At 46.6% G+C, this 25449-nt stretch overlaps 1 protein-coding gene and 1 pseudogene across 2 annotated transcripts; both read right to left on the bottom strand.

Moving 5' to 3' along the window:
• Positions 1-1047: 1047 nt before the first annotated feature.
• On the bottom strand, positions 1048-21121 carry PRIM1 (DNA primase subunit 1). Of its 2 annotated transcripts, none has more exons than XM_060272116.1 (13): positions 21000-21121; positions 19201-19474; positions 18702-18808; positions 17270-17343; positions 15034-15170; positions 14040-14098; positions 11985-12094; positions 10538-10629; positions 9278-9410; positions 8047-8116; positions 6984-7075; positions 4774-4872; positions 1048-2625 (listed from the first exon to the last, which is right to left on the bottom strand). In XM_060272116.1, the coding sequence occupies exons 2-13, from the start codon at positions 19297-19299 to the stop codon at positions 2606-2608; spliced, it is 1092 nt and encodes a 363-aa protein (XP_060128099.1). In that variant the 5' UTR covers positions 19300-19474; positions 21000-21121; the 3' UTR covers positions 1048-2605. The 2 variants fall into 2 exon arrangements, with proteins under 2 accessions (XP_060128099.1, XP_060128098.1); XM_060272115.1 differs by having other exon boundaries at positions 19201-19358; positions 21000-21115.
• Positions 21122-21614: 493 nt separating this feature from the next.
• On the bottom strand, positions 21615-24240 carry LOC118081533 (checkpoint protein HUS1-like; annotated as a pseudogene).
• Positions 24241-25449: the final 1209 nt, after the last annotated feature.

The raw sequence follows: 25449 nt of genomic DNA, 5'->3' as shown, positions 1-25449 counted from the left end.
GGGTTGGGACTGCACCCCAAGTGAGGCAATTCCACACTAACCGCCTAGTGGGGAAGCCCCCTGGGGACTTCCAGGCTGTTGCTGTTTTGTGGGTAGAATTCAGTCTCATACCAGAAAATTCAGGCAACATAATTAGAGTGGATCTGATACTCTTGTACCATTAACCTGCTTCTGCCCACCCACCCTGCTCCAAATATTATTATTATTATTATTGCAGTAAGGAACATGGTAGGAAAATATGCTCGGAAGTATGGGATAAGAGGGGCGCTGGTGACGCTGTGGTCTAATCCACTGAGCCTCTTGGGCTTGCTGATCAAAAGGCTGGCGGTTCAAATCCCCACGGCGGGGTGAGCTTTTGTTGCTCAGTCCCAGCTCCTGCCAACCTAGCAGTTCAGTCCCAGCTCCTGCTCAGTCCCAGCTCCTGCCAACCTAGCAGTTCAAAAGCATGCCAAAAAGTGCAAGCAGATTAATAGGTACCGCTCCGGTGGGAAGGCAAATGGCATTTCCGTGCGCTGCTCTGGTTTCTCCAGAAGCGGCTTAGTCATGTTGGCCACATGACCCGGAAAAACTTTCTGCGGAGCGGACAAACACCAGCTCCCTCAGCCTGTAAAGCAAGATGAGCGCCACAACCCGTGTCATTTGCGACTGGACTTAACTGCCAGGGGTCCCTTTACCTTTGCGGTGTAAGAATTGCCTGACAAAGATCCACAGCACACATTTAAAGCACTTGGCACCCTCCAAAGAATCCAGGGCACCATGTTAAGGGGGCTGGGAATTGTGACTCCATGGGGGGGGGAACTAGCCATGTGTTAGATGTGCTTTTAATGTACGGTGTGGCTATCCATGCAGAGAAATCAGAACTGATGCTCAATAAGAAGCCAATTTAACCTCTCCGCAAACTTTCTCCAAGCAAATCAGGGTGATTGCTCAATGAGCAAGGGCATCTGGAAGCAACCCCTTGTGTCTCTGCAACCATCTGAGGAAAGGCATGTAAACTGGCAGAGAGCAGGTTCTCCCCTCATTTCAGACCGTATGCAAGCTCACAACTTTTGTGGCTCTTTTTGAAAAATTTATTTATGAAAATGTAAAGATTTTAGGACAACGGAGCTTTAAATACAAAGAAAACCAAAAAGGACAACGTGAAACAAATTCCTTCTAAGATGATAAAATAAACAGTCTTAACATTTAGCCTGCACAGAATTAAAAGATAACAACAGGAAAGTGGGGAAGGCACTGTTGGTTACAGCATAGATGTTGCTTACATTAATGTACACAGCCTATAAAATACATGGAGCCAAGCTGCTCAGCCTGCTTTCTGGGTACTACAGAGGTACCATTATGCACACTTCCTGTAACCCTCTCCTGACTTCCCCCCTATACTTTTGTCACAATAACTCCTTCTGGAGCACCGTTAAGACCTTATGCTGCTTTATTATAATACCTGCAACTCAGAGACTGATTTAGGCTGCAAACCTAATATCACTTACCCGGGAGCAAGACCCACTGAATTCAATAGGGCATACTTCCAAGTAGACACGGCTAGGATTATGCTGTGTTTCAGTGGGTATCGCCAAACGTTTGTGTAGCCCTGGCAGAATTTCTGTGTTGCGTCGACTTAGCTATTGCTTTCTTTTTGCTGCTAATAAAAACCAGCGGACTCTTTGGTAGTGGGAGGGGGGCAGAAAAAAAAAGGCTTGAAGGCATATTAGGCTGTTGGGCTGAGAAATAGCCACCGATGCCTTAACACATGACCTTCAGGTGGCATTTAACTTGGTGGTTCACAAGCAGAGCAGGTCTGTTCTAGTGCCTCTATTGGGGGCGAAATGCAAACTCTTGAGAATGAAAAGCTGCCCAGATGTTTACAGAAAATACCTAGCTTACATTCATTAACTCAGGACGTTAATCTAAGAGGCATCCTACACAAAAGCAAATGCATACTGCATTTTTTCTGCATTAAAAAAATGGAGGCAGGGGACAAAACCCACAAGAACTGTACTGGAAAATAGAGGATAATGAGATAATCAGGGCTGCTTAGCACGTTGCCCGTTGCCTCTTTTGCCATAAACGTGCCACAATGTTTTCTGCCGAGTCCTGCACATCTGATTCTTGGTAACCAAGTCAAGCCAGCCTCCCTCTCCTACCAACCAGAGTTTCCTGTACTTTGAAGTTCATCTCAAGGAGAAACACCACAACCACACCCTTTTTCTGTGCTAGTATGTGATATAAACTCTTCCTTTCTCTGCTACCAGTGAAAGACACATCATGTTGAATAGGCTCCCACCTTAGGCAGAATTTGAACACTACTGCTGAACGTTTAAATTTTAATCATGTGGGTAATTTACATCAGGTCCTTTTGCCACATGGGCTCTGTATTCTGCTGCTGGCACCTACAAGACTGGGAGCTCCTAATTCTATTCTAATCACCAGCCCTTGGATTGGGGGGGGGGGGTATTATTATTACTTTGGTCTGCTTCTGTAAATGAAAGTGGTTGGCTGCTGCAAGAATCTAAGAAGGCAGCTAAAAATTACGTTCCACTGCAGATGAACACAGCTGTCTGGCTGTGGAAAGGGTCCTCATTACTGCATGTCGAATGTCAAAAAAACTTCAGAAATCCATTTGCATATCTAAAAAGAGAAAATATACCGGTAAGGCATAGTTTGAACGTATTATCCAACATGTTCTGTAACAAATTCATAACAATAGCTATTATTCGGCTCTTCACCATAAGGCTCCAGGGCAGGAATACTGTACAATTTTAAAAATAGTTTAAAACAACTTACAAAAGGTATGTCCCATTTTTTAAAAAAAGTTACAGAGCTCTTAGGTGGCTGCAGGAAAAAGGCACCAAACAGAAGTTGAGGAACGTATCATTGATCACACACACACATACCATGAAAAGCGGAATGAACATCCACACCACAACGTCTTTGCCCAACGGTTCCAGAGTTTTGAATATTGTTGGATTTTTGGCAGCAAGTTTAAAAAAGAACAGGGATGATGAGGGACATAAACTGGAAAACTGACGCAATGATGGCATTGTTTCTGGGGCTTTTTTTGGGATCAGTATAAATAGTACGGGCAACGCTATAAAAGGCATGTCTGGAGGGGCCCTTAAACAAAGCAGCCCGGTGCAGAGTTCCCTGCTCTGTAGCATGTAATACAATGTTCCCTGCCAACTTCACATCACTATGCTATGTTTCCATCCTCCACTAGAAGCAGCCAGTTACAGAAAACAGAAGCCCAGTGTAATGACAGCAGCGGAAGTTGTACCACGTTAGGGGGTGGTGGTGCAAGGACACGGGTTGTGGTTTCCACAAGTGACAACTCCGGACTCTGCGTCTGTATTTTCACAGAGTTTTATTATATACATATGTACAAGACAGAGCTAACGTTCTCATGTCCATTCAGTCAGAGTCAGATCCAGGAAGTGGCGATCGGCGAGACCGCCTCCAAAAACATATCTTGGGAAGGGCTAATCTCCTCCACTCCTCCTCGCGCTTCAAACCTCTGCGTAGTTGAGGAGACGGAGCTACGACATCTCCCTTCCCTCCTGAGCCACTCGGGCAGGCACCCCCAAACTCGGCCCTCCAGCTGTTTTGGGGCTACAATTCCCATCAACCCTGACCATACCTGCCAAGTTCCTGCCGGAAAAATAAGGGATCGGCAGACCGGAAGTAGCGCTGCCGCCATTTTGGAACTGGGCGGAGCATGCTCAGAAGCGACTTTTGATGCTGCTCTGCCCAGTTCCAAAATGGCCGCCGCGCCAGAAATCGCTTCTGCGCGTGTCCAGAGACTCCAGACATGCGCAGAAGGAGCCTCCCCCGGCCAGTAAGTAAACCGGGGAAAAACAAAAAAAATCAGTTTTTCCAGCTGGGAACGGCTGGAAAAACGGGGGTTTCCCGGGGAATACGGGAATACTTGGCAGCTATGTTCCTGACCACTGGTCCTATTAGCTAGGGATGATGGGAGTTGTAGTCCCAAAACAGCTGGAGGGCCGAGTTTGGGGGTGCCTGCACTAGGGCGATGCTCCCAGTCTCTTGCGTCCAAGAGCCCTCCCTCCACCGCGCTCTCTGCCTGCTTGTCGCTCTGGCCTGACGTGTCCTGCTGATGCTTCGGACTCTGAGCATCACAGATCCCTTGCACTCTCTCGCTGGGCTCTTTGCTGAGCCCTAGCACCTCTCCGCCTGGCTCTCTACTGACCCCTGGTGGTCCCCTGACATCCGGTAATGAGATAGCTAGTGCAGCTGTTTGGGGTGGCAGACCCACATTTCTTATCTGTGGTTCTGCCTTCAGTCTAAGGCTGTGTACATGCCATACGTGTAAAGCACCCTCCCAAAGAATCCTGGATTCTGTAGTTTGTTAAGGGTGCTGGGAATTCATAGAAGCATAGAGTTGGAAGAGACCACAAGGGCCATCCAGTCCAACCCCCTGCCGAGCAGGAAAAACTGTGAGGGGCAATCTATAGATCCCAGGATTCTTGGTGTGTGTGTGTATGTGCTTTAAATGTATGGGGGGGGGTGTAGCCACTGTCACAGAGCAAAACAAGCCAAACTCCAAAAATCAAGACATACGAGAATAACCAAAGCAAATTGCAATAGAGCTGCAGTACATATCTTCTGTAAAGCAAGGGTGTTCTGTAAAACACACACACACCCCTTCTAAAGTGTGTTTATGGGTCCCCAGTAAAACTGACTGCATACAGGGGTAACAAACGTTTGGGAATACCACAGGTAGCACAAAGCCAACCCTCTCATTCTGACTCAAACCCTTACCGCTAGCCTTGAGACGTTCCTTTTTGTGAGATTTTTCCATTTCCTCCAGGAACTGCTCAAAGACTTTCACGTATGGAGCCAGGCTGGTTTTCTTGTAATCTACAAACAGAAGAACGTACAACAAAGTATGTTGCCGGGCTGTTCATTTTCCATGCTCAACTAAATCATCCGAACACACAGCTGGGGAAGCTGTGGCCCTCCAGATAGTATTGGATTCCTACTCCCAGGAGCCCTGGGTTGGCACGGCCAATGCTCAGGGATTATAGATGTAGTCCAACAACCACAGGAGAGCCCTTTCACAACAGAAAGCAGGAAGATGGGGCTGCATAGACACCATCCACCTAAAGAACACACACTTGATAATCCTGCCAACTGTTGTTTACCCTGCAGAGAGCTAGAATTCCTAGCACCCTTACCAAAGTACAGCCCCCAGAATTGGTTGCTGAGGTGCATGCGTGTGCTTTAAATGTGCGGTGTGTACACATCCTGTGTCTCATCTGCTCCTGAAGGTAAGGGACACACACCAGCTTTCTCCACTAGATGGAGCTGTTTTAAGACACTTTCCCCAGCCTGCTCTGAGCCAGCTGGGAGAAAAGAAGACTTAAAGCAGCAGAGCTCTGGAACATGGGTAGGCAAACAAAGGCCCGGGGGGGCCGGATCTGGCCCAATTGCCTTCTCAATCCGGCCCGCGGACGGTCTGGGTATCAGCGTGTTTTTACATGAGTAGAATGTGTCCTTTTATTTAAAATGCATCTCTGGGTTATTTATGGGGCATAGGAATTCATGTCCCCCCCAAAAATATATAGTCCGCCCCCCCCCCCAAGGTCTGAGGGACACTGGACCGGCCCCCTGCTGAAAAAGTTTGATGACCCCTGCTCTGGAAGGTACAGCAAGGCAGGGTGAGATTTCTTCCCATCTTTGCCAGTCCCCCTCCATGTTAAAAAGTTAGTCTCCTAATCTCACATTCTAGCCAAACAGGCTATAAATACGCACGTGTCAGGATTTGGCCCTGAATGCGTGTGACGTGTAACTCTGAGGCTAAGCCCATTACAGGCTTATGTAAGAACTGCTGTATATCCTTTCTTCCTTTTGGATAACAGACATTATATTTGTGCAAAGGGACTCCCCCCCCCATTTACCCTGAAGTCCCTGGGGGAACCCCTACAACAGATTTAGGGGTTGTGCGGGGGGAGGAGAGGGGGAGAACATTCCACATGCAAGCAGAAATCTTTGTGCTTACAGAATGATTGCCATGGCGCTACATTGGATTCCACTCATTATTTATTTTTTACTTTTCGGTGAGAATCAAACAAAGGGTCCTGTCGGCTTATGTGATGGGTCCCCCCGCCCCAATCTCCTCCTTAGTGGCTCAGTGGGTGGTGGTTTGGCAGAACTCTGGAACATTGCATGGGGGGGGGGAGAGAGATTGTCCTTTCTGGCAAGTGAAAATGCTCGCACTGAAGAAACATAGCACAATATTGGATCCTGCCTTTTCTCCCAAGTCCAAGGCAGGAAACAGAAAATGTTAAGTCAACATGGTATAAAAAAACCCAACAACATACAGTACGGTCGTACCTCGGAAGTCGAACGGAATCCGTTCGGAAAGTCCGTTTGACTTGCAAAACATCTGGAAACCAAGGCACAGCTTCCGATTGGTTGTAGGAAGCTCCGGAAGCCAACCGGAAGCCACAAAAGCTGAGCCGGACGTTCGGGTTCCAAAGAACGTTCGCAAACCGGAACACATCAGTTCTGGGTTTGCGGGGTTCGGGAACCAAAACGTTCAATTCGCAAGTCGTTCGTCAACCAAGTGACTGTAAGTGACTGTACTTAAAACATTTTTAAAAAACAATTAAAAAACCATATTAAAACTTCTAAAAATCGCCATGTTGTTGTGATTATACAGTGGAACCTCAGTTTTCGAGTGTCTTGGAAGCCAAATGTTTCAGAACCCGAATGCCGAAAACCCAGAAGTAATCGCTTCCGTTTTCAAACATGCCTCGGAAGTCAAACGGCTTCTGCAGCGTTTTTCCATTTTCAACATTGAAATTGCCGACTGCGCCTCAGTTGTCAAATGTTTCAGAAGTCTTCCAGAACGGATTATGTTAGACAACCGAGGTTCCACTGTATACATTTTAATATTGCCTTATTACAATCTCATGTTTGAAAGTGGGTGAAGATTTCACAAGGTCTTATGCTGGCCTTCTACGGACCTCTGCTTCGGCGAGAGTTTTCGGGCTCCCCTTCATTTTCTTTTGCATCCCCCTCGTCATTGCTAACTGTGTCCAGCTCATGGCAGAGGCGGCTAAAACAAAACAGAAACATCAGGAATCCCACAAAACCTGGAAAAAGGTAAAGGTAAAAGACCCCTGGCAGTTAAGTCCAGTCACGAACAACTCTGGGGGTGCGGTGCTCATCCCGCTTTATAGGTCAAAGGAGCCGATGTTTGTCCGCAGACAGTTTTTCCGGGTGATGTGGCCAGCATGACTAAGCCGCTTCTGGCAAAACCAGAGCAGCGCACAGAAACGCCATTTACCTTCCCCACTAAATTATTACTGGCTGACAACATTAGCGTCATATACTGGATACACCAGTTAAAATAATAATAGTAACAATAGTAACAATAACTACTACTACTAGTAGTAGTAACAATAACTACTACTACTACTACTATTTGTAAACAAATCCTGCATAATGGTTCTAGAGATCAAGCAGCAGGAGCAGCAGGTTTTCCTTTATGTTTGGACATAACTGGCTACCATTTTGAAGCAAGGTGGCGAACTGAACCTTTCAAAACTTCAGTGATTGCATCTACCGGTTTCAAAACTGCACCAATTTTTTTTCCTGCTTGTCGACAGTATATAAATAATGGAGAGTGCTGTGTTGTCGCTGCAGAGATAGGAGGATTAAAGGAAATTAGGAGTAAGAAACAGGAGTTTCCCCCCCTCAGTTAAAAAAGCTAAGGGGACAGCGATGCCTCTGTTAACGCAAGATGCTGTAATCTTCCTTGTCCAGTGACCTAAGGGTCTAACCATGTGATGAGCAGATGACATGGTGTCTTCCAGATGCTGTTAGACTACAACAGCCATCATTCCTAACAGCTGGGGCTGATGGGAGTTGTAGTCCAAGAGCATGCGGAAGTCACCATAGTGGCTATCCCCAGACTACCCAGTGAAGCTAACACAGACTGCTGCTGCTGCTCTGTGCTCCAAGAGACAAGTGGCAGCATGTGCTGAACTTCAACTTTCCATGTGCCCAAAGCTGGACCATTCATACCTTATAGTGGGAACAGCAAACGGATCAAATTCATCCAGTTTCTTCAGGTTGATTGGAACTGATATACGTCCTAAAGGAGGGCAATGAGAAAGTTAGAAGGGGCCTTTCTAGATGCCAGCATAGATATAACTCCAAATGCTTTGGGGCGAAAACATCAATACTGCTACTACCACTGACCAATATGGTTTTATCGAGGAAGACCTTTCATTGCCTACAGACAGCCACCCAATCTTAAACAACTCCTCACCCACAATACAACCACCAGACTTAACATGGACACTGGTACCAGAGCCTGCAATAAACCCAGATGCCAACTTTGCTGCCACATACACCCGGACAACATCATTACTGGCCCCAACAACATCCAACATACCATCTCAGGACTATTTAATTGCTCATCTTCTAACATTGTGTATGCCATCAAATGCCAACAGTGCCCTTCAGCTCTCTATATTGGACAAACAGGCCAAACCCTACGCCAAAGGATAAATGGACATAAATCTGACATCAGGAACCAGAAGACAGAAAAACCAGTAGGAGAACACTTCAATCTTCCAGGACATTCTATACAAGATCTCAAAGTAGCTGTCTTACTACAAAAGAATTTCAGAAATAGACTGGAAAGAGAAGTTGCTGAATTACAACTTATCACCAAGCTCAAAACCATGGAGGGACCTGGTTTGAACAGAGATATCGGATTCTTATCTCATTATACATGATAAGCGATCTTCAGCCATCTCAACCCTTGCTTTTTCATGCAAAACAATTTGCAGTCGTTTTCGGTCATCAACAGCTATCAGTCAGTCAATCACCCACTTCCACCACCCTTCTGAGTGATCCCCCCTCCCCTCCCCATCCCCACCCCTTCTCTACATAAGTGCCTGGGGACTTCTATTTCACTGTATCTGAAGAAGTGTGCATGCACACGAAAGCTCATACCAAAATAAAAACTTAGTTGGTCTTTAAGGTGCTACTGAAGGAATTTTTTTATTTTACTTCCTCCACAGCTCAGAGCGCTAGGTGGCCCTCTTTCATTTCACCCACTCAACAACCCTGCAAGGTAGTTTAGGCGGAGAGACAAGCGAGTGGCCCAAGGACACCCAGTGAAGCTGGCACACCTAAGGGGATATGCGAACTCCCAGATCCAAGGCCAAGGCCCTATCCAACACTCTACTGTATTAGATCCCCATCTTGACTAAAGGAAGGTATGTTCAAGCATCATGCAACCAACCTGTTTTGGGGTGAACGCTGAAGGGGCTCTTCAACAAGTGGCCGATTCCTTTGCTGACGTTAATATCTAGCCGTGGAAAGCAGTACTGAAGCATGATCTCAGACTCAGTGTGCACCATTTTCTTGAGTGTGTTCTTGGAAGGAAGAGGAAGATTGGAAAGGCTTCAAACTTGGGAGAATCTTTTGTCGGCATTTGTATTTCACCCCTTTATTAGGAGGCTACAGTCCCGGAGGAAGGGTTGTGCCACCACAGCACCTAAGAGCACACTCTGCAACTGCAACGCTGAACAGTTTTATATTGGGGGCGGGGGTGGAATCAGCAGAAGGGGTTGGTGAGAAGTGCTTTTATGAAGACAGGGGTTCAAACACTTTGCCCATCCCAACACTCCCATTGCTTTAGAACACGCGTGTCAGACGTGACACGCAGAGCACTCACTGCTGGCACGCGCCCCATCAGCCCATTCACGCTGTTGTTGTTGTCCCCCCCCCCCATTTGTTCTCCCACTCATCCTACAGCTTGTCTCCACTGTTAAAACCCAGATCCTTTTTTGTTGTTGCTGCTGGTAGCCAGAGATTGGTTTTTTAACCCTTTCTGTGCTGTTTTTCTCTCTGGCGCTTTGGCAGACGATGATTGGGTGTAACAGCGTTCGTTTTTTAACCCATTCTGTGCTGGGTTTTTTGGCGCTTTGGCAGACTATGTCGGTGCTGCGTGTTAGTTCCAGCGAAGGTATTATTTGTAATTTATTTCTGTTCTCTTTCCCCCTCCCAAAGTGCAGCAACTTTGGGGCATCCCCCCCCAAAAAGCAAAGCAACTTTTGCACCCCCCCAAAAAACCTCCAAAACTTTGGTCAGCAGCTCCCCCCAAAAAGCTCAACAACTCTGGGCACTTTGTGATAAATAAGGGGTTTTTGGTTTGGTTTGGTTAATTAATTAGTTTTTGGTTTATTAAATACAGTTATATATTACAATTATACATTTTTGTTATTTAAACTATAAATATCGCGAAATTATGGTTTTTCTCTCGAAGTGACACACCACCTGAGTTATGCTTGGTTTTTTGGCGAATTTTGACACACCAAGCCAAAAAGGTTGCCCATCACTGCTTTAGAATTCAGCTGTCAATCCCACTTCTTGGTCAAGAAATAAAACCACGCCAGCTTCTCATGCTGCTTTGTTCCCCATCACCCAGTGCTGGCAGCCTAGGGACTCACCCAAAAGATTCTTATGATGCACATGCCCCCTTGCTACCACAAATACTTACACTGTGTCTTTCCATTGCTTTTGTCAAAAGCTCCCAGCGCTTGACCGAATCGTGCTTTTTAGTGAACTCCTGAAGCAGTTCTTTTCGAATTGGTGGTCAAATTGTTAAGGAGTTTTCAAATCTGGTCCAAGGCCTGCTGGTGCCTGGGGCAGAGGAGCCCTGCTGGGTCAGACCAAGGCCCATCTAGTCCAACATCCTGTTTGCATAGTGGCCAACTGGGTGCCTAAGGAAAGCTCACAAGCAGGATACGAACACAACAGGATTCTCCCACTCAAGTTCCCCAGCAGCTGGTATTTAGAGGGATGCTGTTTCTGCATCAGTAAAAAATTGAAACACGGAAAAAAACACGGCAGGACAGAGTCTCAAGCAAATATATGCTCTCCCAATCTCCCATTCCCAGCATGCTTGTACTCCTGTCTCAGTGACATTTACACTGGCTCGGTCGTGTACACAGAACGGGAGATGGCAGGAACCCCAAGGAAGTGCGCTACGGGGAGCGGGCTTCAGGCACCAGGCCCACTGGCAGACCAACTCTGTGTTACAAAGATTGATGCAAATGTGACATGAAGGCTGGCAACATTGCCCCTGCCATATGGCACTCCCTTGCAGATTATTGCAATGCTTGGAGACAGACAGTCAGACAGATTGTTCATCCCTAGCAGTGACCAGAGGAGGAATGACCGCCGAGAGGAGCGCAGAGAGAAGAAATGCCAGGGTGTATCTACAGCAGCACAACCAGACGCCTCCATCTGCCCTGATTGCAATAAAACATGTCTCTCCCATATCAGTCTCCAATGCCATAGCAGGCGCTGTAACCTTCCAAAAGTTCGAATTCACCCCCGATACATAAATGATGTTTACCAAATGACTTTTTAAAAATAGTTATCCGATATTTAGTGTTTTTTTCTTCTTTCTTTCTTTATCTTTTTCTTGCATTTGTGTGTTTTGTCTCCGTGTTTTTTTATCTTTCTTCGTATACATTTGTTACCACAATGCCTTTTTTTTTTTGTAAAAGAAGCATGTGGATGAAGACTATTTGCTTTTCGTCACTATGTTGTTTGTTAATGTTTTTTAACAAGAAAACCAATAAAATCTTTTTAAAAAGAAGAAGTTTGAATTCACCCCCAAAGGCAAACAGATGCTAACAGCAACAGCAGCAGCAGCCTCCGATACGGGATAAATCTGCTTCCTGACCCCTGCATCAACACAAGTACCAGTAAACAGACCCAGGGCTATCTGGATTTTTGCCCCCATAGCCTTGACTCTGTAGCCCTCCCAAAGTTGATGGAATATAACCCCTCTCATCCCTGGCCATATACCACGTTGGATGGGAGTTGCAGCCCAACATCTGGAGAGCCACAGGTTCCTCGTCCCTGGTTTTATGGGCATGTCACTAGTAAGATGTGCAGCACTCTCTGGCACGCCCCATAGGCTCTTGAAAGGATATTCTCTGGGACCAAAGCCAACACTTTTTCATAGCTCTCTTTACTTCCAAGAATGTCCTGCTCGACAAGTGCATACTCTCTGAAGTAACGCTTCACCACATTTAGAGATTCGCTGCAACAGAAGAGGGGAAAACATGAGAGAGTCAGAGGGGTAACTTTGGTGGAGAGGCAGGGGAATGGGCACAAGGAAGGTTACCGAGGGCATGGGCTGAAAGCACCGCAAGTGAACTATGCTGTCAATCATCTGGATCACAACATTCCTGTTACGTATATGAAGCTCAATTATCCTCTTATATATACAAAGTTAAAAAAATTCATTCAGTAGCACCTTAAAGACCACCTACGTTTTTATTTTGGTATGAGCTTTCGTGTGCATGGACACTTCTTCAGATACACTGAAACAGAAGTCACCAGACCCTTATGTATATTCAGAGGGTGGGGGGTGGGGGTGATGGGAATGGGTGATGGGCTGATAGGAGTGGTAAACTAAGGAAAGCTTTATCATGTATAATGAGATAAGAATCCTATGTCTCTGTTCATACCAGGTGTCTCCATGGTTTTAAGCTTGCTAATGAGTTGCAATTGCTGAATCTCATTATACATGATCAAGCTTTCCTTAGCACCTCAGCCCTTGCTTTTTCCCGCAAGACCAATTGCAGTCATTAACAGTCATCAACAGGTTTACCACTCCTATCAGCCCATCACCCATTCCCATCATCACCCCCCCCTCTGAATATACATAAGGGTCTGGTGACTTCTGTTTCAGTGTATCTGAAGAAGTGTGCATGCACACGAAAGCTCATACCAAAATAAAAACTTAGTTGGTCTTTAAGGTGCTACTGAAGGAATTTTTTAATTTTGTTTCGACTCAGACCAACACGGCTACCTACCTGTAACTATATACAAAGTTACTTATCTTTTATAAGGTGCCTTGGAGTAGGTGGGTGGCCTTTGCCCCGAAAGGTGCAATGTTTACACACTCACATACCCACTCACACTTAGCATTTTGGGAAAGAGGGAATTTCAGCAGAAACAACTTGACACACAGAGGTGATAAAAGCCTCAATGGCATTTCATTTGCTCTTGCCTAGGTCTGGAGAAATCAGTACAGTGGTACCTCCGGCTGCGCACAGGATCCGTTCTGGAGCTCTGGTCGGATCCCAAGGAATTCGCAACTGGAGGTGCCTGTTTTGCACATGTGCGCGGCACGGTAGAGCCCTTTTGCGCATGCGGTGAAACCTGGAAAAATACTTCTGGGTTTGCTGTGTACGCATCCTGAAGGACACGCAACCAGAGGCGTGCATACCCAGAGGTACCACTGTATTGTTGAAGAAGGGAGCTGCAACATAGCATCACATCGTTTTGTAGCATTGCCACATCCAACCCTGGTAGAAGAGCACAAATACTGTATTGCTAGAAGGGAAAAGAGCAGGTCTTTGTTCTGTGCAGATTGAACTTGCCTGCAGGAGGGGAAAAGTAGATGTGGCCTCAGAATCAGTAATGTATGTCTGTGTGCACATTGGGGTAATGTGAGTTGAGTGGTTAATGTGCATAACAGCTGGCCATTGTGCACATCCACATGGAGAATGTGCACATGATCTGTCCATGAAAAGGGAATTCTGCACATTCTCCAGTCCTTATGCATAGTCTTCAATGGGCCTTTCCTCCACTTCACATCTGAATATTTACCCTTGGAGCTGCATTAACCACAGCCTACCCTAGTTTTAGGGTTTTAGGAGCAGCCCAAAAACTCTCCCATGGCTCAAGGCTTTTCTCAGCCCCCTGGAAAACGGAAGTGGTTCATGGTTCAGTGTGAAACAGAATGCCGCCAAAGAAAGCTGCCCATGAGCCTCATCAATAGTTGCACCTATAGCTTCTACTCACCCTTCTCCATCAGAAAGCCACAATGCAGTCCATCCCTCCTTATTCCATAGCGATTCTCAGCACGGCTTAAGACAACGCTTTAAGTCTGAACATTTGCTGAATAACCAATTCAGGATGTGCAACCTCTCTGTGCTAGAAATGCCATAAATTCCTTGGTTGTTGCCTGAACTGACCTGATGAAAGGGTGGATGTTGTCCGGAAGAGTCACCTTCTTGATGGTCTCTTCGCCACCCTGTGAAATGTGGAGGTTTAGTTTAGGTTGGCTTATTTAAACATCTTTCAGCCTGTATTTCCAAGTCAGTTTACAAACAAGGGAAACATTTAAATACAAAATAAATAAAGAAAACTAGAAGCCCAAAACAGTCAGCAAGATTAAAAATGAATCGAAAATGCACCAGAAGATAAAAATATGCAAAATGAGCTCTGGTTAAGGCCATTCTCCCCTCCACTGAGAGCTAGAAACATCATGTTTTATGGCAGGGGTTCCCAAACTACGGCCCGCGGGCCAGATGCGGCCCAATTGGCCTCCCAATCCGGCCCGCGACGACCCCTGCCGCCCGCTCTTACAGCGCGCGGCGCGGCGGCGTTCTGCCAGACTGGAAAAAAGTGCCGAAAATAGTTTGTGCGCATGCGTATGGGCCTCTCCCAACCCAGAAGAGGTCATTTCCGGTGCACGTCTGGGTCGGGGAGAGGCCCATACGCATGCGCACAAACGATTTTTGGCGATTTTTCCGACCTGGCAGCGCGCCACCGCAACAGTAAGTGTGTGTGCGCAGGCGCACGGGCGCGCACTCCCCCGCCCTCTGGCCCAAAGCCGGGTAAGTCTGGGGACCCCTGCTTTATGGGCTTCCCAGAGGCACCTGGTTGGCCAGGGTGATAACAGTGCTCAAGTCGATAAGCCTTTGGCCTGATCCAGCAGGATTCTTATGTTCCTCTGTTAATACACTTAAAGATTGCTTCCGGTCATGACACTGTGCTCTACCTTTCCTTGTCCTAGGGGCATGTCCCAACGTGACAGGCCAGTATTGTAGCTTAACTGGGCCACCAATTCTCTGCCCTCCAGTGTCACATAATCATAGGATCGTAGAGTTGGAAGGGACCCAAGGCTCCAACTCCCTGCAATGCAGGAATTAAGTCCCACCTCCTTCTGTCCTAAAGATACCACACCTTCACAAGGGAGAGATATTCCACTGCTGCGGAGCGGAGACTTGAAGACCACTTCCTGACTGATTCATCGCACACCCAGCAATGAACGCCCCTCCGTCCCGAGTACACCCAGAGGCGGTGCTTGATGCCAAAGTCCTCTGGAGGTGCAGAAGAGCAGAGAAGAAAGCACAAAAGGTAATAGCTTTGACAAGAATGCATGAATAAGACCTTAGTGCTGCGAGGACTCATAGCACTCTGCATGCATCACTCCAGCAATTCTTACAACAGTCCCGTAAGGTAGGCTGCCATTATTATTCTTATACTAGTATCTTGAAGCCCGTTAAAATAACGGGTGCTAGAGCAGACCTGTTGCTCTAGCAACCTCGGGGACATGTCTCTCTCATCCCCGGAGAGCTGCTGCCTTCTGGGCGCCCTTGCCAACAGACTGGGTTGAGGGATGCCCCCCAAAAGCCGTGTCACAGCCGGACTCGGGTGGCCCCGGCAGCTGATTCCCCTTCATTCCCCCTCTCCGGATATACCTGGCTTTCCCCGCTCAGTTTGTGCCCACCCGGCGGCGGAGGCGCGGCACTGCCCATCCCGCTGAAGTCTCACCAAGAAGTCCTGGCGGCCGCCCTCCTCCCGCCCGCTGCTCCGCCCGCCTCTCGAGGGGCTCGTGGGGGATGGAGGGAGGGAGGAAAAGCTCGCGGTGCATGCTGGGAGAAGTAGTCCTGTAGGGGCAGGAGAGGCAGGCGGCAGGGTTCCTGAGTGGGCAGCCCGGGGTGGTGGTGGCGCGGACAGAGTGAGAGCTGCTCCGAACCCCGAGAGGCTGAGCTCCCTTACGCGCCGGCCAAGGCGCTCCGTCTCTGCATTCCAAGTCCCAACGGCTGTCCGTGGGGCACATGTGCAGTAGTGCAATTCCACGGACACAGGGACTGGACGCAGAGACACTTGGACTTTATTATATAGGATTGCAGATTGGCTGGGTGTGTGTGTGTGTGTGGCAGCAAGGAGAGACCGAGAGTCAGAGAGAAACAGCCCTTCATTATGGCTAAAGTGAGATTTGAGCAAGCATATCCTGAACTGCGATACCAGATGTGTCAGTATTTATACCAGTAGATACTAACACCCACACACCCACACAAATACAGCAATATAAAATAACAGAAGCATTCCATTGGTACAAAGCATATGAGGAGGGTAAAGGGGAAGAGGCAATTCAGCAGTTTACCAATCTGCAGGTATTGCTGCTGAAAGTTAGGCTACATGGACTGACAGTAGTAACAGACGCAAAAGCATGAAAAGGAAGGTAAGGGAGTCCCCATAATTGGGAGGCTTACAGAAGTTGGTTGTAATCATGGTTGAAATTTAAGGGATATTGACCTTTCCTCACTGCAGAATGATACATTAGGTACCCTCTTAAAGACACCATTCCAGTCCTAGGACTTGAACATGGAAAAGGAACCGTAGCTTCCATGTCCGTCCTATCTGTCTGCTTGGATAGAACAGGCATGTCCAACAGGTAGATTGTGATCTACCGGTAGATCACTGGATGTCTGTGGTAGATCACCGGTAGATCAGTGGCTCCCCCCACCAAAGAAGCTAAAAAACTTTGGCTCCCCTAAAAAAACCTCAACAACTTTGCCCTGCACCCCTAAAATGACCTGAACCACCAAAAACAGGGCTTTTCTTCCTAAAAAAAAGCTCAGTATAGCTTCCTTCCTAAACTAAAGAAGCTCAACAACTTTTACATGAACCCAAAAAAACAGGGCTTTCCTTCATAAAAAAAGCTCAACAACTTTGACCTGAACCCCCCAAAAGGGGGTATATCACTGCCAGTTTTTAACTCTTGAGTAGATCACAGTCTCTTGGAAGTTGGCCACCCCTGGGATAGAAGAAGCTGCATCAGCACAGCAATGTGCAACCTCCTGTCTTTTCAGACCCTTTTCAGACCCAGATCCACCTTTAATCACCACCTCCAGCACGAGACCCAGTTTTAAGGTTTTTAATGCATGAGCTTAATTTGCCCCCCGATCTATTTAGGCTGGAAGTTCCTTGGGACAAGGACCCACCTTCTTTTGCTTACACTTCCCAAAAAGCTCCACAAAAGCCAATCGTACTGGATAAATCACATATTATGAAAATATGGTACACACACTGCTGGAAGGCCCTTAAACTCTGACTTGGGCGAGTCTCCGAAAGAAAGGTGGACAAAATGGACAGTCTGGCAACAGTGACTACATGGCCATCGGCCACTTACCCACGAGTGCCCGATCTATGATGCGGATGGCAATGGTCATTAGAGTCCAGCACTTGGGGCAGATCTCTGCAGAGCTGAAAGACGAATCGTTAAAAAGCCCTGATTAGTTAAAAAATGTAACCCACGACTCCCACCCTAAAAACCATAACAACCCGGTTCAGACAATTGTTCTAGACTCTGTGATTTATGGGAAAATGTCGGGGCTGAGCACTTATCCTCTCCTACGTTGGCTTAAGTGCCAAGACCCTGGACCGCATTAATCCAGAGTTTTATGTTATGTCCAAACTAGGAAACTCTAAGTTAACATTCCTTAACAATCAAGGAAGTTAGTCAGGGTGTGATCTGCTAAAATGCTCTTCAGCCAAAAGTGGGCAGTGTATTTTTTAACACACACACCCCAAAGGCACGGAAGAAGCAAATCCAAGAGGGTATTCTACGGCTTCAGGATTCAGTGGGAAGAGGCTCATATGTAAGGAGAGGCAATTTCACTGAACATGAGAAGTCACTTGACACTCTATCCACATGGTGGGCACTCCATGTTCTTGCGTACATTCTGAAGGTTCAGAATGGAAAAAAGGATGATCTTTTAATGAAATAACTAATTTCTACGATTTCGTGTTGCATCCAACACTTAGATCTAGCATCCTTCTTATTATTAGGCGTGTGGGACAAAACAAAGGGTGGCTTCCATTATCCTGCCCACCTGCAATCTTCCTTGCATGCTGTGTCAGAAGGCAGAGCATTGCGTTGAGTCAGGCTCAGCCTGGCAAGCTCTATATTCTTCCAAGCTCCCAGAAGAGTGCTATTCAGTGTTCTTCAGGCTGCAGGCCTATCCAGACTTACCTGGCAGTAAGTCCCATTGAACACAATGGGGTTTACTTCCAGGAAAACATGCACAGGATTGCACTGTCAAGGCTCCTCTAGATGACCCAGTCAGTCATTTGTAACCCCCCCCCCCACTTCTGAATGAATTTCCCTGTCACTCCCCAAACTGCAAAAAGTCTGGTTCTTTTTTAAAGTGGATTTGTTGTGCCAGGGCGACAGAGCCCTTTAATGCTCTTTTACTGTACAAACCTAAAGTTCTGATATCCACTTGTGTGGGAATCCTTCCCACAAAATACTGACAGTCTAGGCTCCCATTTGATGTGCTGTCAAGGTTCAGGGAATGCCCACACATGGAAATAAAGCACAAAAATAGACCATAAGCTTAAAGTAAAATCGAAACAAGTTTCTAGTCCATAACTGTTACAATGCCAGAAGCATAGAAGTGGGTAACATCTTGTGAAGTTCAGAGCGGAACTCAAGAGTGATCAGTCAATGGAGAGCGAATGCTCTAACCATCTTCCCAAACATATACAATTACAGTATCACCCTCACCATCAAACTAGCTTCCTGTCCCCAAATCACTAGCCCAGAAGGGTAATAAAAATACCTGCAGCATCTTCTAACATCATCGTAATCTGTCATGTCTATATCAAATACGAGCTCTTTCTCCTGGGCTTGGAAGGCACCCAGGTGTACCATGTTGTGCTGGATGGGCTGCAGGGAAGCGAAAGGGAACAGAAATAACTTAGAAATGATAGCTGCTTACAATAACTAAGAATTTTATTTTCCTTCCTTGTGACAGTTTCTCCCCCCCCCAATGATTCCAGTAAAATTATGTTTGATCATATTTGTACTTTCAATGGGCCACGTCTTTTTTAAAGCCAGTTAAATGGTCGAGGCAGTTTTGCAGGGCAGGCAGTTTTGAAAACCTTTTCTAAATCATTTTTATAACCGGATTGAGGAACCTGCAACCCTCCAACTGTTGCTGGACTCCAGCTCCCATCAGCCACAGCCGGCAATGCTAATGACCGGGGTGATGATGGGAGTTGTAGTGCATCAACTCCTGGAGATTCCCCGGCCTGGCTTTATAGCATTGAAGTGCATACCCTGTGTGAATACACAGCCCCAATGTCAATTTTGTAAGGGCACATTTTCTGGATCTCTTTTTCCAATTCCAAGGGTGTGTTGAAAGACTGGTACCGCATGTAGATGTCATCGTGGAGCGTGAACGAAAACTCCCTTCGCTGAAAGTAGTTCTTTGGCACTGCAAAAGGAAGATCACATGCTAGTTACATGGTGCAGCAGTTTCTGCTTTGAATCTTAGCTCTTCCACAAAGCTCGCAAGATGGTCTTAGGCAAGGCCAGTTCTCCTTTTGCAATCTGGGGGAAGAAGACAGCACGTTGAACACTCTAAATGTGATATACCGTATAAACGCTAAGCACGATTATGCTTTAGTCAGCCAGGTCGGCAATCATTCAGGAAAGTCCATACAACCCTAAGAATTCTGTGGCCAGCAAAATGTTGGGTCCTCCTTAACTGTCCTCTATTAGCTAGGCTGGTCCTCTGTCCAACTGTGTCTGCTATTTGCAGAGCTTTCCAGTACAATTCCACTTTAAAGCTAAATAACAACAAGAAGAGAAAGCAGAGGCATTGAAGTTGTCCATCATTTGGCCATAGATCATTCCGTCACAGTCTTCCCCACTATGGTGACATGTATTGTATTGCACTAATTATATTTTAAGGTCCACAAATAATAATATTCTGGAGATCCCGAGTCATAAGATGGCTAGATTGGCCTCTACTAGAGCCAGGGCCTTTTCAGTACTGGCCCCAACCTGGTGGAACGCTCTTTCCCAGGAGACCAGGGCCCTGCGGGATTTGTCATCTTTCCGCAGGGCCTGCAAGACAGAGCTGTTCCGCCTGGCCTTTGGGTTAGACTCAGCCTGACCCCTGTGTTTTTCTCCCTCATGGCTTGGATTTATGGCCTACTTGAAATGAGGCTGCACTTTAAATTTTAATACTGTATTTTAATCTGTATTTTAATTAATTGTTTTTATGATTTATTGTGGTTCTGTTGGTGTCAGCCGCCCTGAGCCCGGTTTTTGACTGGGGAGGGCGGGGTATAAATAAAAATTTATTATTATTATTATTATTTTCATTTATGCCAAATACATGAGCACGCATGTCTGTGCTCTGTTTAAACCACACAGGTGGCCACGCTAGCCAATGCCAGACAGGGCACGAAGGTGGCAGTGCTCCCTTGTATAGTGCTTCCAAACACAGAATCACAGAACTGTACAGTTGGAAGGGATCCCGGGTGTCATCTAGTCCAACCCCAATGCAGGAAGATGCAGGTGGACTGTATGGGGATCGAACCTGTGACCACCTTCTAACTATTTGAGCTGACTGAGTCGGGGAGGTTCTGTTCAGATATCAGTTCAGCATACAGTAGCTGATAGTCCCTCTTCCACAAACCCGCAGAACCTTTTCTTTTGGAAACCCATTGCCCCTGCATCTTGCAGTTGTGCGTTCCTCAATTAATTCCTCAGTTAATTACAAACTGCGGGAAGAAGCCTGCCCTAAATCTGCAGGCAGCGAAACAATTCACTTAGCTACCCCATTTTCTTTTAACTGGGCGCCTCCTCCCGTCCCAGTGCCCACCATGAAGGACGAGGCGAGACCAGGTGCGTTTCGTCGCCTCCTGCAAATGCTCAGGCACCCGTGTTGCAAGGCTGTGTGTGGGGGGGTCCGAGCCCCGCCCCGGTGCACCTAAGCGCCTTGACCACCTTCCCCCAAGTTGGGGGGGGGCTTCCCTTTCGCTCCCGCTCGGCCTTTCCCGAGCGCCCTTCGCAGCTCCAGGATCTCAGGAGCGCGCCTCTTTCTCCCCGCCCGCTCCTTGCTCACCGTCGCCGTAGCGCAGCCACCGCCCGTAAAGGCCGAAGGGGAAGACGCGGCGGTAGTAAAGCGGCAAAAGGTCGGGCAGGGAGCCGGGTTCGAAATCTGCCATGTCCAAAGAGCAAGGGGAGCGCGCGCGCGGGAGAAGCCAGGCTCCGCCTCCAGCCTATGTAAGAGCCAATCAGAGCAGCGCCCGCAATTTATGCACCGCGCCGCCGCGCTCGGGGATTGTGGGAGTTGTAGTTCCGGCGAGAAAAAGCGGCCTCTGAGGGGCTCTAGCGGCGCTTTACGAAAATAACCAGCAGTTTATTCACGGACCCAGACATGGAGGGAGGGGGGCACGACGTGGGATAGCTCAGTCGGATAGAGCACGAGACGCTTAATCTTTTTGCATTGCAGGGGGCTGGACTAGATGACTCTCAGGGTCCCTTCCAACTGTACAGTTCTGTGATTCTGCGATTCTAACTCCATGATCGGGCGAAAATTTTTTAAAAAAGCTCTCTCCTTTCTGACGGCAGATGAAGACTCTTATTCCAAGAGGCTTTTGGGAGTGGACTGTTTTTTTAAGCGAAAGGGCTTATAATAGTGTTGTGCTGTTTTTACTATCTGCATTTTAATGGTATTTTATGGTCTCAGGGTCTCTTTCTTGTGAGTAGATATTTGGGAGCCTGCTACCCTGGGAGGATTCCCAAGTTCTTTAAAGTGAGTTAAAAAAAAATCCTTCCAGTAGCACCTTAGAGACCAACTAAATTTGTCATAGGTATGAGCTTTCGTGTGCATGCACACTTCTTCAGATACCCAGATATTTCTTCAGATATTTAAAGTGAGTTGTAACACACACCAGAACAGTTTCTGTTTTCAAGTTCATTTCTCCATTTATCGTGATATAGGCAAAAATCTGCCTTTATTCCCTTATTGGGTTCTCCATCGGTTGGAGAATATAACAGAGGCCAACCAGAGAAGTTTGAGAAGCAAAGCCTTTATTTTCGCTGTTGCAACAGGGTCCTTCCTCTCACACAGGAGAACAAGGAAGGAACCCCAAACAAAGATGTCTTGCCCTTAAAAAGAGATTTGAAATTGGTTTCAGCCCACCCCCCAGAAGCATCATCCATATGTCACAGAAGGGGTGTAGCCCAAGACCCCCCCTCCCTAGATTCATCATAGGCACATCATGAACGGGGAGGTCTGGTGGCAGTAATCTGAGCATCCTGGACCCTGCCCCCTGCCCCCAAAACCTAATCAACAAAATTGAGAGATATTTACATTTCCCTGTTTCCCAGCCAAGTTAATCACACCCTTTTGTCTGGCAGTCAGGTATCAGGATGCCAGGGATTATCACTTTAATTCCTGAGACAATGAGAAGGTTCCCCCCACCCCACTTCTTCCTTGCAGAGGAACACCTGGTCAGAGAGAGTCAAAATGGTGTCAGTCAGGCCTGTTTTCCTGTGCTGCTTCAGACATGTTTCTGTACATTCATGTACATGTTTTATGAACAATTATTATATATATATATATATGACCTCAAAATTCTTATAACAATCGTAGATTTGATTCTATTACTATAGAATTGTGGAGATTGTTCATTCTCTCCACAACATTCCATCTCTTCTTTATGGCCTTGAGCAGTGGAAAATAAATGCTGCCATCAAAGTCTGGCCCAGCCTACTCCCTGAAGTCATTCTGCAGCTTTCTTGGGATAATTCTATTGCTACTGTGAGGCAAGGGCAAGGCGGGTTACTACAGTAGTCAACTTCACTTCCTTGGCATTCTGTTTTCAAAGCTCTGGAGAAGTTTTCCAGGTGTCAGCTCTAAATAAATGGTTATTTTGTCTGCAGCTGTTCCCTCCATCAGGACCTCATCAAATACATTCCCCTGACTGAGCTCACACCGCAGGGTAAGCATCTCTAGTTGCCACTTTGCCACTGAGGATGAAGTCAGGTTTGTCTACTGTAAGGCGCAAGGTGCAGGTCTTGGCTAGCTTGGCAATTGTGTTCAGACCGCTGAATTGGTCGAGACCCTGTCTTGGGTCTGAAACGCATTGGAGTTGGGGGGGGGCAGTTAGTGGCTCCAGGGAGAAGTGCTGTCCTCCCCCCCCCCCCGCAAAACTCATGTTTGTTGCTCCGCCCACTTTTGCCTCTGCCCAGTGTAAAAGTTCTAAGTTGGATGTGCATCAAATGCTATGTTTGTATGCATTGTGTGTGGAAACTTAGTGGAGGTTTGCATTTGCAGGATTTCTGTTTTGCAGAGAACTGTAGAAAGTGCAAAAGGGTGCTTTTGCAGCTAGTGTTGCGACAGAGTAGGGTCTTTGTTTCAGTGCTCATATTAACAGATAACACAGGCATCCCCAAACTGCAGCCCTCCAGATGTTTTGGCCTACAATTCCCATGATCCCTAGCTAACAGAACCAGTGTCGGGGAAGATGGGAATTGTAGTACAAAACATCTGGGGGGGCCGAAGTTTGGGGATGCCTGAGATAACACATCCCTGGGAAGCAACTTGCTTATTGGAATCTCTCTCTGGCCTATATTAACAAATTATAGCTTAAAGAAAATTGGACTGCATTGCTTGTTGTTTAAGAGCAATGTGCTGATTTGTATTTACAATATTCTCATGACAGGTTTAAGGTAAAACTTTGGAACTCTTTCTTTGTGTGGAGAGCTTATTGATTCATGTTCTACACAAGGCCTAGATCAGGGAATTCTGCTTACGTAATTCTCACAGCCCTGAAAGATTGCTCAGGATGCAACATGACCCTCGGCCTTATCAGTTTCCTGCCAGGACAGTTATCAGTTCACAGCTACAACCCAGTACTTTGAACTTTTCTTCTTCAGGGTTAATGGTTTGAGGTATTAAACTGTGTGGATCTGGCAAATGTTAAAATCTAACCAAGACTTTTAATTTTTGGAATAGCTATGCTAGCCTCCTGGTGATGTGCAAAGAGAACAAACGAAGGGGCTCACATGGGAGACAGTGAATGGGTGAGGACCCTCCCTCAATCCACAGATAGTGAAAAGGAAAAAAAAGCCAGAGATTTTGAAAGAAGAGCAGTTAGGAGACCTAGAAGTAAAGCAGCAGGCTGGCAAGACAGCCAGAGACCAATGTTTGATATGCGTTTGAATCCAAGGCTGTAGTTTGAATCCAAGGGAGAAACAAAACCCTTTTGAGGTGCTAATGCTGTGAACCCCTCCATTGCAGGCTCAGCTTATATATTTGTGTAAATAAACCACATACAGTAGCATGAAGACACCATGGTCTCTGTTCTGCCTCATTCCAAAAGAAAACACGAATCCTGGAAAACAGGACCCCCTGGAATCTCACACCGCTTGGTGATTGTGGTGGCTGGCTACACCAGGGGTTCCCAACAAAATTTTCTCGAGGACCCCCCATCGAGCCGCTATTGTGACAAGGACTCCCATTAATTCCTAATCCTAAAATTAAAAAGTGAGAGCCAAATTAATAGTCTTTTTATATTTTATATTTATACGTTTTTTACAGTTACAACAGAGCACTCCATCAGTATACAGTTAGTTTTAATTTTCAGTTCTTAATGAGATGAACCACTTTTTAACCAACGGTCCATTTTTAACTACACGAACTGTAGCTTCCGTGAAAAACAACGCTTTGTTTACAAACACTACTGTTTTGCAAAGAGGCAGCGCGCGCCAGGGAGGAGGGAGGGGAATGGAGAAGACAGGGTACCTGCGCAGTAGCGCACAAATGAAGCCAGCGCGCGCATTCTACTAACGCTCACCTCCCCAAGATGCTTTGCGCGTGTTGGCTTCATTTGTGCGCTACTGCGCAGGTACCCTGTCTTCTCCATTCCCCTCCCTCCTCCCTGGCGTGCACTGCCTCTTTGCAAAACAGTAGTGTTTGTAAAGCGCCACCTAACGGCATACAGCAGAACTACTGCCTCTATCTAATTCTAGTTTTGCGCTAGACTCTGCTCATGCAGGAAGCGGCCAAAACAAAAAATCTGTTATCATACGAAATATATTTAATATATTTTTTATTCTCATAGCATCTTGCGGACCCCTCTGGTATAGCTCGCGGACCCCTGGGGGTCCGCGGACCACCTGTTGGGAACCACTGGGCTACACTATGTTCTTAGTTAAATGCTGGTCTGTGTTTTGCTTGTGTGTTTCTAAGGGCCAAACAAAATGCTACACCTGAAGTGCTATGATTGTGTTTTTTTTAAATGTTAATAGCTCCTGTGTGATTAATTGCTCCTCCCTGTTGACACAATCTGAACAAAATCATTTAAAATACTGCCTGGTGGCAATTAACAATGAAAGCCAACTACCATGGCACTTTAAAAAAACCCATGCCCTAAATGAATGTAAATCTCTGGACGAATAAAGGAGAGTTACATCTTGAAAAATCAACGGGCAAACCTGAAAGAAGAAAGAAGGCCAAATCTCTTCTTTAAAAGCTTGCAGATAGCATTTACAGAGACATTTTG

Source organism: Zootoca vivipara, chromosome 2 (assembly GCF_963506605.1).
Source record: "Zootoca vivipara chromosome 2, rZooViv1.1, whole genome shotgun sequence".
NCBI classification, from domain to species: Eukaryota; Metazoa; Chordata; class Lepidosauria; order Squamata; family Lacertidae; genus Zootoca; species Zootoca vivipara.
The sequence above is the reverse complement of the archived record's forward strand: the minus strand, read 5'-3'. Positions and strand labels throughout refer to the sequence as shown.

Excerpts from the sequence above, each read along its gene's own strand:
- PRIM1 (XM_060272115.1), bottom strand. The coding sequence starts at position 21,102 with ATGGCAGATTTCGAACCCGGCTCCCTGCCCGACCTTTTGCCGCTTTAC. Across the intron at positions 19,359-20,999 it reads GTGGCTGCGCTACGGCGACG|TGCCAAAGAACTACTTTCAG; the intron begins GTGAGCAAGGAG and ends TTCCTTTTGCAG. Across the intron at positions 15,171-17,269 it reads CATAGATCGGGCACTCGTGG|AGGACTTTGGCATCAAGCAC; the intron begins GTAAGTGGCCGA and ends CTGCACCTCCAG.